The 12,334-nt window shown below is 44.7% G+C and overlaps 1 protein-coding gene across 1 annotated transcript in view; it reads left to right on the plus strand.

Moving 5' to 3' along the window:
* Nucleotides 1–292: 292 nt before the first annotated feature.
* Nucleotides 293–12,334, plus strand: part of ppp1r14bb (protein phosphatase 1, regulatory (inhibitor) subunit 14Bb) — a 21,004-nt gene continuing 8,962 nt past the window's right edge. The window contains exon 1 of the mRNA XM_076289228.1: nt 293–1,062. Coding sequence (XP_076145343.1) covers nt 865–1,062 — 198 coding nt within the window. The 5' untranslated portion in view covers nt 293–864. The remainder of the gene's footprint in view (nt 1,063–12,334) is intronic.

Below are 12,334 nucleotides of genomic sequence, written 5' to 3' on the forward strand. Positions count from 1 at the left end.
TGATACTCTCATTTGATATGGGTCACAATCTGACATGAAGATATACTGGTAGGCTACAAGTTGATTTTTAAGGTAAAAACAACTTATTTGTTTGAATAGAAGTTACATTAAATGTAAAAATAGTTGTCATCAAATTATTACATTTATTCTTTGAAAAAAAAATATTTTCTCTCAAGCCTTAATGACCAGGTTGAGTGAAAGCTATAAAGTTAGTGTGTGAACATATGTGCCTTGAGCCTACTTACAGAGAGAGAGAGAGAGAGAGAGAGAGAGAGAGAGAGAGATTGAAGGAGGAGGGGGTCTATTCGCACTGCACCATTCAGCAAGGGAGGCACGGAAAGAAAGCAGAGGGGAAAAGGAGGAACAAAACCAGATCGGACAGGAGAGAAAGGTCGTTAACTTGGGGCAAAAACTAATGTATTATTGTAGGCTACATTTTCATTGTCATAATAAGTTGACTTAATCTAGAACTTTTCCGAAGTTGTTCCGACCGGAAATCACCGCCAGCTGAATGTTAGACTCTTACACTCACAGATAAGGACCCACGAGGAACAGATGCCTTGACTTAATTAGATGCAATAGAGGTAGGCTACTTTTCAGCTTCAAAACAGAGATCGAATTGAAGCAAGGACTCCTCTACTCATCGTGAACTGCGTGGCTGTATTGTTAAGAGCTATTACATTACGAGTCTACACATTTATCTTCTATGACCCTTAACTGCCAAATGCCTTGTAAATTTGCATGTCGCGAACAATAGCACAGTAGTAGCGGCATTTCAAAGCTGACTGACCAGCACACCGTCACGGGGAAGAAAAGAACACCTCCGAGTTTGCACCCACGGCATCAAGAGGACATTGACGGACCATGGCGGCGGTAACAAGCCCGGAATCAAGCCCACAGCCCCGCGTGTATTTCCAGACGCCTACTGGTACCGAGGAGCCCGAAACTCCAGTTCGGAAGCAGGGAAGGGTGACCGTAAAATACGACCGGAAAGAATTAAGGAAGAGACTGAATCTGGAAGAATGGATTATTGACCAACTAACGGATCTTTACGACTGCGAGGTAAGATGTAGCGGAAGGCCAGCAGCTAGCAAATTATATTATAAATCCGTATTACAACAAAGTATTCTGATGTGCAAAAATGTGGCATACTCTTCACATCCTTGTTGTGCGGTGTTACTGAGTAGCCTAAGCGTGCATATGTGCTAGGATACTGTGCTTCGATTTTAGGCGATCATATTTCTGTTGTAGCCTACAACAAAACTGCTGCAATACCTGTGACAGCTGTAGATGTTAATGACATAATTGCTAAATCAATCGGCGTCAGTCAAAAAAATGATCCCTCACATTGTGAACGGTTAATTCGTGGACGTGAGTCAAGCAATCTAGCATTGACCCATATTCTATTCTAAGAATCCTAACATTACAGGAACTTGGTCGAGTTGCCTGCAAGAGCAATTTCTCTTTTATTCGGTAGCAGTTCGAAGGCATTGTTCAACCACCGCCGTTTACCTGTCGGCTCTATTGTTCAAACTAACACGAGTAATGTGTTCAATCTCGGCCTTTGCCTACAAACCATTGCAGCAGTCATGCTCTTCTTTACATTAGGCCTACAGCACAGATTAGGTCCCTTAGGCTACGGATCATAATCTCATTTTAGTAGGCTACTGTAGTTTTTTATATAGCCTAAATATGTTGAAGGTGTTAGGCTATTTCAGGCTAGCCTATTTTTTTTTTTTAGTTAACCCGGAGAAAGATGTTTTTTGTGTCAGGACCGTCTTAAATATTAGATGACTCAACGGACGCGGCTTAAGTCAGCATGAATCAAAGGTGACAAAAACTAATGTCGATAGGAAGGACCGGTCGCTTTTCGTTGACAAAAGAGATGAACATGTGGTGGAGACGAAGCTTTGCTCTGTCTCTAACCCCCTCCCCCTCAATGCTGCACTGTGCATATCACAAAACTGATCTTCTCTGAGGCGCTTCTTACAATTAAAATAATAAATCCAATATCATTCAAACTCATTTCAGACATTCAGCACAACCCCCCACGGTATAGGTAGAGAGAGGCTACTCCGGTGGTGACTACCCCGATTCTATTATTCAAAATGTGCTCCAAAAGCAAATGACTTGGCTAGGAGGTTGGAGAAAGCCAGCGTGGCATAGAGCCACAGTCACAGGCTTGCCCAGCTGGAGGCGAAATGAGAGTCGCTTCCCAGTGAAAAAGTCATTTTTGGCGGCGTCACCCCCTACACAGCTGGGAAGGACGTGGGCTGGTCTTTCTGTAGTGGAAAACTGGAGTAGCAGGGCGCTTCTTGAACAACAAGGGAGACGTGGCTCGAGAGAAAGAGGGAAAGGCCTGTGCCGTGGAATTGAATAGAGGCGAAAAGGGAGAAAGAGTGGAGAGGAAGAGGGGAATCATGGCAAAGAGGGGAGAGAGCACAGACGCCGTTGGCTCCTTCTGTCAGATTGTCATGTAGCCTAGTCAAACCAATTTAGAATAATAAGGCATATTTATATTCCTCAGAGAAACGCCTATACCCTATAAATAAATATCAGGCATAGACAAAAAATGACTTATGTTTACAGAGAACGGTTGGTAGGCCTATAGAAGAAGTAAACACAAGTTCATGGGAAAATCAGAGACAAGTGACCCTGAAAAACAGCAGAAAGTAATTTTCAGGAACTAAGAGGTGTGAGGATTACTCAAAGTGAGAGATGGAGAGCCAGGGTCATGTGTTAGGGGGAGGAGGAGAGAAGACAGCCAGTCACACTCCTTGGCCAGAGAAACAAGAATCTTGTGCACGGTGGGCTTTTTTTTTCTTCCACTGAAAAATGAACACGCTCGCCCACTGTTTTCATGCCTGTGTGAAAATCAAATCTCATGCCATCAGACCGCCAATATTTCTTCTCAGCTTTTATACTCTCTTTTTTGCCTCTTACTCCTCCCAGTAGCTTGAACATTTACAAACATGTTTAGTGAGGCCAACAATGGCAGACTTATGTTGGACCAAATCATCTAATCGGTTACATGTGATGACCTCTGAAATCCCAGAAGAGTAACAGAGTTAACTTTTTACACAGCTTGCTCACTTCCTGCCCTGGCCAATGACCTGGCACATTCCCAACGTTTTGGAAGTCCTACAAAGGAAATGTGAGAAGAGAAGGCAAATAGCCAAAAATAGGGATATTGTGACCATTGATATTGGCCTACTGCTGTACTGTCTGAGTGTGAGGTAGCATGACTAAAAGAGGCCGAACAGCTGTGTGTGTGAGCGAGAGAGAAGAAAATATATAGATCATAAAATCATAAAGGAGTAAGAGGTGATGAGATGGCACAGACATGAATCACAGCTAACAGGAAATGCCAGTAAGTCAGAGGAAGTGAGTTGTTATGAGTACCAACACCAGGACTAAAAAAATTGCCATTCTCCATTGGGTTTGTCTTTGTGCAAATGCAAATCTTCTCTACTACTTTTTGGATCAACATACACACACATCAGTGACGTGTGTGTGTGTGTGTGTGTGTGTGTGTGTGTGTATACACTGTATATATGCGCATATGTGTGTTTGTAGGCTTAGGCATGCAGTATGTTTGCCTGAGACCTTTGAAAGAAATACCCTGAAAATAGTGTGAAACATAAGGAAACTGAGACCACAGGTGTCAGAGACCACACAAGCACACACACATACACACATTCATGCTCACATGCTTGTACACGCCACCTGTTGCTGCTTATCAAACGTTTCCGCTCCTTTACCTGTGTATGTGTGTGCATGCAGATATGTGTGTGTCTGTGTTGCTGTGTGCGTAGGTTGATGGCCTTGATCTATCACGGCATCAGCATATCCAAAGCTGTCTCCCTGATAAAATAAAAAGATTCAAATTAAATTTAAAACGGGTCCACTTTGCATGAGGCCAGTCTGCACTGTAATGCCATAACCACCAACCAGAATCAACCATATAAAAACATCCATGGAGAATTTAATGCCATAATTTGTCAACATTGCCAAATACTTGTAAATCACCAGTAGTTACCATACTATACCATACGGAAAATTCCATATGTTGTTTTCCTGCTGTCTATTAGCTTTGAAGGGTAGTTGTGGGCATAACCTGACTGCACTAATATTAATACTGGCCTATCAGTCTTGTAACAAAGAGGAAGCCATGCAGAAACTTCAAAGCGTTCCTCATGCGCCGCGCTTCCTCCCTGTGTTAGCCGTCAACAACAATCGAGACCCCTCGACCTCTCTGCCTTCACCTCATGATTCTTCTAGCGCCCCCAATTTCCCCCAATTTCCCCTCACCTCAGAACCTCCAACAGACTTGCCTGTGGTGTAAGGAACAACAGCATAATCGCCATGTGCTCGCTAATCCAATCATGGCGATACCATGCATTTACATAATAAGGCCATATAGGGAACATAAGCAAATGGTGGCTTACGTGGACGACTTAAGTGTATACCTGTCTTAAATAAAGGTGGCTGGGGTTGCACAAGTAAATGTGTGCTAAACGTTGGCTGAGAAAGCTACCGGACGAGACCTGCTTTTTATGGAGCTATAGGTTACATGTGATTGATTGCCGAGAGAGCCTTCGTTGTGATCTCAGCAGAGCCATCTAGCCAAATTATGTTTTTCTTGGAACAAGTATTTGAATTTTAGTTTGTTTTGACAGATCACCAATACTTTGATTGATTTATATCCCAGAATATCTGGTAAAGGTATTTTTCATAAGAGTCTCAGTATCTGTGTTGGTTTCTGTCCAGAGCCCATCAGGATGTTCTTTGGTGATTAAACCTTTTTGTAGTTGTCAGCTATGAAGAATTTACTTTTTGCCTACAGTTTGGTGGTAGTAGCAAGGCCATCAATTCTTTAAAGAATTAAACTATCAGTATCCACTGTGATGCTCTAGGAAAAACTGACCCTTTTTATTCTTATTGCTGGACATGCTCTTCCCAAGAAATGACCATCTTGTTAAAATCATCCAAGCCAAAACCTTAGAGGACCTTAGTCCTCCAAGTGCTTGGACAGCAGGGAGCTGAAAGTCCAGCCGACCTTATGTAAAAGGGTTTGAAGAGTCTTTCTGGAAATAGCTGCTCTTTCAGGCCCACATGTAATTCGGGATCAGCAGATGGGAATGTGTCTGGGATGCGATTTGAGCGCCTGGTTCAGGGGGACGCTAAGTCTTTGCTCACAAATATCTAATTCTGCGAAATCTCAGGCCCGTCACTGAGGAGTATGTTTAAGGGCGTGTGGCCTGGACCAGTGACTGAGGCTAATAGCATCAGCGTATTTAAAGCCATGTGAAGAGCTTGTGCCACGCTGGCATGGCTCCACATTGAGATGTATGGGAGCCAGCTTGTGTCAAGCGTTGGGATTGAGTAGAGGTTCAGTGACCTCGTGCACAGAGAGTACAGGGTAAGTGGGACGTGGAATGTCCAGTGGAATAGTAATGGAATATTCCCACATTCCCTAAGCAGTTGTGAAAGATTTACACCAGAGTATGTGTATGTGAGTCTGTGTGCTGTTTGTCCATGAATCTGCAATGCATTTTAGGGAATGTGAAGTTTAATATTTGGGATGTGTGTGTCAATGTGTGTGTGTTACTGTCTTGTCTGTCTGTCTGTCTGTGTCTGTCTGTCTGTGTGTGTCTGCCTCTTCTCTCGGGAAGTCTTGCACAAAGAGTCTGCTGAGGACATCCTTTTTAAAAAGCTTTTTCCCCTCACCCCTCCACCATCTTTTTCTCACTCACTCTTTCCTCATAGCAAGCAATCTCTCAGGAGAGAACAAGCCCCTCTTCTGTCTCACACACTGTCTAGACCGATCACTCTACCAGCCCTCATCCATCCATCCATCCATTCCTCAGTCTCGGCATCGGCAGTCAGGTCTTGACCTGCTGTGATGTCCTTGCTGTCACACAAAGTTCAAAGGTCATGTCGATGTGTGCATAGAGTCTGAAGAGGGGGGTGGGGTCCAATCATGATGCCTTGACCGACACAGAACCGCAGCAATGTTCTCATTAGACTAAAGAGCTTTGGAGTAATTACAGTAAAGGAACCTGCAATTAACTCAGAACCCGGAGAACTCCGCCAGCAGCTTCTCTCTCTCTTTCGCTCTTTTGTTCTCTCTTCCCCCCCCCCCCCCCCTCTTGCTCTCTTTCTGTCCACACTCTGCAATTTTCGACATGCTTGCCCGTTCAGAGGATGGATTAAAAGTTCTTAAAGGGACAGCAGGCAAGCCTGATGCTTTTTCTCTACGAAACTCCCCCTCGCTCGGTCTGAAGCTCTTTTCCTTTTCTTTGCATCTTCCGTCAAGGGTTTTCGCTGCTTCTTCGCCGGCTCTGCCATTATACACACGTTTGCAACAATCGCTAGCGTTTTGTTAGCCTCCCTCTGTGCTGTGGATGCAGGATGGAAACTGAAACCGCTTCGGTCGCCGGGTACGATACACTGAACTTGCAAGCGGGATATTCTTCCTACAGGCAGTAGGGGCGGGCGAGAGAGTCTTCATTCGCCCTGTAATGAGTCATTTAACCATATACCGACTTACGAAGTAATTAATTACGAGTAATTAACACGAAAACGTTGCCTGGTGTCCCTTTAAGAGAGGGAGAGCGAGGCGAACAATATGTTCCCTAATCGTGGGGGAGCGATTTTTGTCTTTTTTCTTTTTGGCAAAGCGAGTCATGCTTCCTGTTTCCCTAATGACCTTATTTTGACTGAGTGTGTGTGAGTGTGCATGTGCGTATGTGTACATGTGTGCGTCTGTGTGTCTGTGTGTATGTGTGTTAGCAATGCCATGAGTCCTGTGTCATGACTGTTCAAGCGTAACCTCAGTTCAATTGTAGGCAAATCAGGACTTGACCAAGCTCTCCCCATCGGCATTTGCATTCTGTCAGAGTGGATATCCTAAAGTGCTCCAACCTAGGGAGTATGATGAACGTTCGCTGGCTTCTTTCCGCTCCAAAAACGACAGACTTTTAGCAAGAGAGAGAGAGCGAGAGAAAGAAAGAAAAAGAGAGGGGGAAAGAATGGAGAAGGAGAGGCAGAGAAGCAAGATTGGCTATCTGACAATTAGCAGTCCTGCTGCTTGTTGACCAGTAAACATGGTCAAATATCACATGTGGTCATATGAAGACTAGAATGTGGCTGTGTTTAGTCTATTATGAAGCCCTAGGGGGATCAGTATACTCGCTAATGGATTGAGTATGCCTGATCTCTTCATATAGAGTATTGATTGATCATGCCTGGCTTCTTCATATGGAGTATTGATTGGACTGGCAATTCCCATAATGGACTAGGCATGTCTAATCAACTGCCGCACTTGGGGAAGCCTACAAATGTTCTCAGATTTTCGAGTCTGTTTTGCTCCTTGTACATGTCTCTGCTAAGCCCTTTCTTTCCTGTCAGACAGGTCATCCTGAGCAATGAGTAAAGGTGATGAATGATATGTGAGGCAGCCTTTTGGGCTGTGTTGCTGGGCAACCATAGAACCAGTTCCATATATTCTGATTAATCATCTGTAGGCAAATTGTCATGGTGTCGTGCCAGAACGACAATACTTGTGTGTCAACAGTGGGACTGTAATTTTCCACTTAACTATTGTGTTTGGGATGATCTACAGTATGCTGTAGTCTCACTGATTGACTGCAGCATGTATTGTTTCACCCCTTTTGTGTTTGCTTACACTGTCAGTTCATCTGGACTAGAAAAGACTGCGATAATTGAGGACAGAAATTCTTCCATACTGACGACATTATGGGATGTGATAGCATCGGCTACCGTGTATTTGTTGACCTACTTAAAGGGGATGATGTTCCAGAGCGTATACTTCCTGGTATTGTAGTTTTTCCACAGTATCTTCATAGTCCTGTTTTGGCTGCACAACAGGTGGGTAAAGATACTGAAGCCAGTGGAGAAAGTTTCGGGTTCAGTTTAGCAGGATTTTGCCATGAAAGCCATTCAGCCCATTGTTTTGAATGTTAGTGGTTTAATGGAATGGTTCATTGAATGGAGTAGAACAATTGAGAGAGAATGCTTTAAAATGGTTTGGTGTGGTTCCTCCAACTTCTTGAAAGATCTAAAAGCTAAAATCTAAAAATAAGAACTGCACATAAAATCTTCGATAACACAGTTGTTCTGTTATGAAAGTGTCCTACTCTTCCTTTGGGTTGTTGCTTGCATATCTTTTTAGTGTTTTTTGAGTCACAATAAAAAAAACCTTCCGTTGGTCTAGATTATAGCATTGTCAGTAGCCTTGCACCACTCTACTGATGGAGGTTAGTCTATGCATTGAATTGGATGTTGTATTAGATTTATTAAAGCAGACTTGTGCATGATATTCACAGCCAGCATGCCATGGATGGATTTAGCATGTGTAACTATCTCCTAGGAAGAGGCCATCTGTAGCCAAGGGATGGAGGGAATGAGTGCACGGTGGTGGTGCTGCTGCTCTGCTAGGATTAACACTGGTTCGCCACATCCTCTATGACGCGGGGCTGCAGCCCTTCTCTGAGAAAGATCTATCGCTCGCAGATGCACTTAGCACAGTCATGATTTCTCTCCCTAGCTACCTCTCTCTGTGTCCATCTCTCACGCCTGTGTGTGTGTGTGTGTGTGTGTGTGTTAGTGTCTGCATAAATCTGCTAAATCCTCTCCACCACTCTTTTAAGTACATTACACTTATTGACTCGGCCAATGAGGTTTGGTCACAGGCCACGCTCTCGAAAAACACTCTTCATTCCACAGAGGAAGCCATGATCACTTATCTTAATTAAGAGATCTCAGCCCTGAACTTTCCCCACACACACAGTCGCACACACGTATGTATGTATGTATGTATGTATACACATTTATTTTTCAAACATACATATTTAATTTATGCCTTCCTGCCTCATATCTTTTTTCCTCACCCCCCCTCCATAGCTTGGTCTGTCTTTTCTGGTGTCACATGCCAGGAAACCATTTGTGGGGCTGTTGAGCTCTGGCGTTGACCTGTGGAGTGTTTGTGTTCTGGCTGGCCCTCAGCTCCATGGGAAAGAGGTCTCGTGTGATCATGTGACTGGCCTCCCCAACCCCCCCCACCCCCCCCCCCCCCCAACACACACACACACTCCCGAGAGATCAGACTGCTCTCTCCCTTTGTGCAGGCCAAACAAGATCATAAATGAGTGTCTCACCCTGGATCTCTTTCTTTCTTTCTTTCTTTCTTTCTTTCTTTCTTTCTTGCTTGCTCTCCCCCCCCCCTCTTTTTCCCGATTCATTCCTTCATTCATTTTATTACTCTGATCTCTTCTTTTACAGTATCTCCAGTGTTCCCTGGTTAACTGTTTGATTTTATTAGACATTTATTTTTGAGGGCTCTGTCCTTGATTGATAGATTTCACTGATCCATTTAATTACAGCCTCCCTCCCTTTGTCACCTACTGTATGTCAGCACAACTTCTCCTTTCTGAATCTGTGTGTGTCTGTCAGGAGTGTGCACTGAGGGTTAACTGCTAGGAGCTGAAGTGTGTGTGTGTGTGTGTGTGTGTGTGTGTGTGTGTGTGTGTGTGTGTGTGTGTGTGTGTGTGTGTATGAGGGAGTAAGAGCACCTGCATGTTTGTTATTCTTAAGTCTGCAAATTCCTGATGAGCACACTTGCGTATGTGATGTACAACAGCAGCTCAAAACCCTCTCCTGCCATGGTGCTCTAGCCCCTTCACCCCACCCCTCTCCCCTCCCCTCCCCTGCCCGCTCGCAAGAGTCCTGGCCTGGGGCAGCGTGTGTCCTGCTCTCCCCTCACAAGACCTGGTCCGGCTGGTCCGACCGGCTGCCTCCATGGGCTCACTGCTGTCGCTCACAATGTCAGCCCTGAAGGGACGAGCACTCACACTCATGGACACACACACACACACGCACTCATACTTAATCACACACACACACACACACACACACACACACCTTCTCTTACACATTTACACTCTCACACTTACTCACACATCCTCACTCACACATACACACACACACACACACACACACACACACACACACACACACACTCTCATACACACACCTTCTCTTACACTTACACATTTACACTCTCACACTTACTCACACATCCTCACTCACACATACACACACACACACACACACACACACACACTCTCATACACACACCTTCTCTTACACTTACACATTTACACTCTCACACTTACTCACACATCCTCACTCACACATACACACACACACACACACACACACACACACTCTCATACACACACCTTCTCTTACACTTACACATTTACACTCTCACACTTACTCACACATCCTCACTCACACATACACACACACACACACACACACACACACTCTCATACACACACCTTCTCTTACACTTACACATTTACACTCTCACACTTACTCCCACATCCTCACTCACACATACACACACACACACACACACACACACACTCTCATACACACACCTTCTCTTACACTTACACATTTACACTCTCACACTTACTCACACATCCTCACTCACACATACACACACACACACACAGAAAACTGTCACATATTCTGTGCGTTTTATTCATCAGAGCCTCTCCAGACGCTGCTGTTATGTGTGTTAATGGGGAGTACTGGTGGGCGAGAGAGAGAGAAAACGAACTGAAGAACCACCATAGGAAATGCTCAGTCTGAAGAGCATTGAACAAGTCAGACTGGGGGAAAGAGAGAGCAAGTCAGACTGGGGGAAAGAGAGAGCAAGAGAGAGTCAGAAAAAAGAACCAAAAAAGAAGAGGCGTGTTGCAGAGGGAGGAAGAAAATGGAAAGCTTACTCTGTATTTTTCCACTGCCCATTCCAGTGTGTGTGTGTGTATATACGCACGTGTGTGTGTGTGTGTGTGTGTTCCTTCCTTCCTATAGTGAGGATTTAACTCAGCCCCTCACTGCATTAAGCTTGTCACAGCTTATAAGTAATCAAGCATTCAGTTTAGGTGTCTGGGAATCGTAATGACTTTTCTGCTACTCGTGCCCATCTTTCTTTCTTTTTCTTTCTTTCTTTCTCTCTCTCTCTCATCAGCCAACATGTGGTCCCTGGCTGCTTGCCCTGCGTGACTGCTGTTCCACTCTTTACTCCAGAGCTCGGCAGACGGCCCTCGTGGCACCGCCGCCTCAAGCCGCTCCTGCCGCTCCACGTCTGGCACCAACTATGGCAGTTATGTTCCATTCGGTCCAGTCAGTGTGCATGTGTCACTTCTACCTGCCAAACCGGTCACTCCGGCGCTCAATGGCCAATAGGTTCCATCCAGTCACAAAACGTTCCATGTGCTTCCGTTGGAGGTGGTGTCTTTCAAGACCCAGCCTGCTAAAGGCAGATCAAGCCTCTACACATGACTTATGAAATTAAGTTGAGCACCATGGGGCCTCTTGGCCCCTGCAGGCCACCGTATTACAGTTTGAAGAGCAATGAGCTGGGCAGGCTTCATGTCTTATTGCTTATTTGGGCTGACATGCTTGCACCAGCCCCCATATTGTCTTTAATTATGAAGGAGGGGGCCCCACTGCGGAGGATGTTGTGTCGTGCCACATACAAGTGAATTGACGGCAGGGCACAAATCCGGGTAAACGCAAAACAGGCACGTCTAGACAGCTGGCCTGCATCTAGCCCGTGAACGTATATGAGGGTATGTGAGGGTTCCATCTGACCATAACCCCCCTCTCTGCCTCACTTGTCTTATCTTCCACGTTCCATCTTGCCTCACTTCCTGTGAGCTAGCGCTAACGTGTGTGTACTAGCCTTTCTTGGGTCTGTCTCGTCGTTTTGCAGTCTATGAGAGAAATGCGTCACACTTTCATGTTGATAATATAAATGATAAATGTGTGAACAATGTCGATGCATTAAGCTGTTCAAAAACGAAACGGAAAAGAGACGTTTTGTGCATTAATACATTACCTAGTTTGTTGTTGTAACGGCAAAAAGTTACTTTTTAAAGGGCAATGTCCAGCAAGATCCGTGTACTTCCTGACTGCCAGTCTTCGACTCAGAAGATGACAGACTGGCTCACATGTACATGTTACTCACTTAGCTGGAAACACTGGAGACCAGCACCAACTGCACAGTCATGGGTGTTTTCTGTGAATAGCACAAGTGTATACTCATTTCTGGAAAGTATTCATTAATCAGTTTCATTGTCATACCTCAAAGAAATCAGACTTCTGTTTGTCAAGCAAGTCCTCAGGTTAGAGCACAACCAGCAGTCAGGGCATTGAAACAAGAAATAATCAATTAGTCTTCAGCCAATTCATTTCCGAACACATTTCAGGCAAAAGTAGTCCCATGTGGTTG

Source organism: Alosa pseudoharengus, unplaced genomic scaffold (genome assembly GCF_046254945.1).
Source record: "Alosa pseudoharengus isolate Yale_2024_CS ecotype anadromous, Long Island Sound unplaced genomic scaffold, YU_APseudo_1.1 YU_APseudo_1.1_scf_17, whole genome shotgun sequence".
Classification (NCBI taxonomy): Eukaryota; Metazoa; Chordata; class Actinopteri; order Clupeiformes; family Clupeidae; genus Alosa; species Alosa pseudoharengus.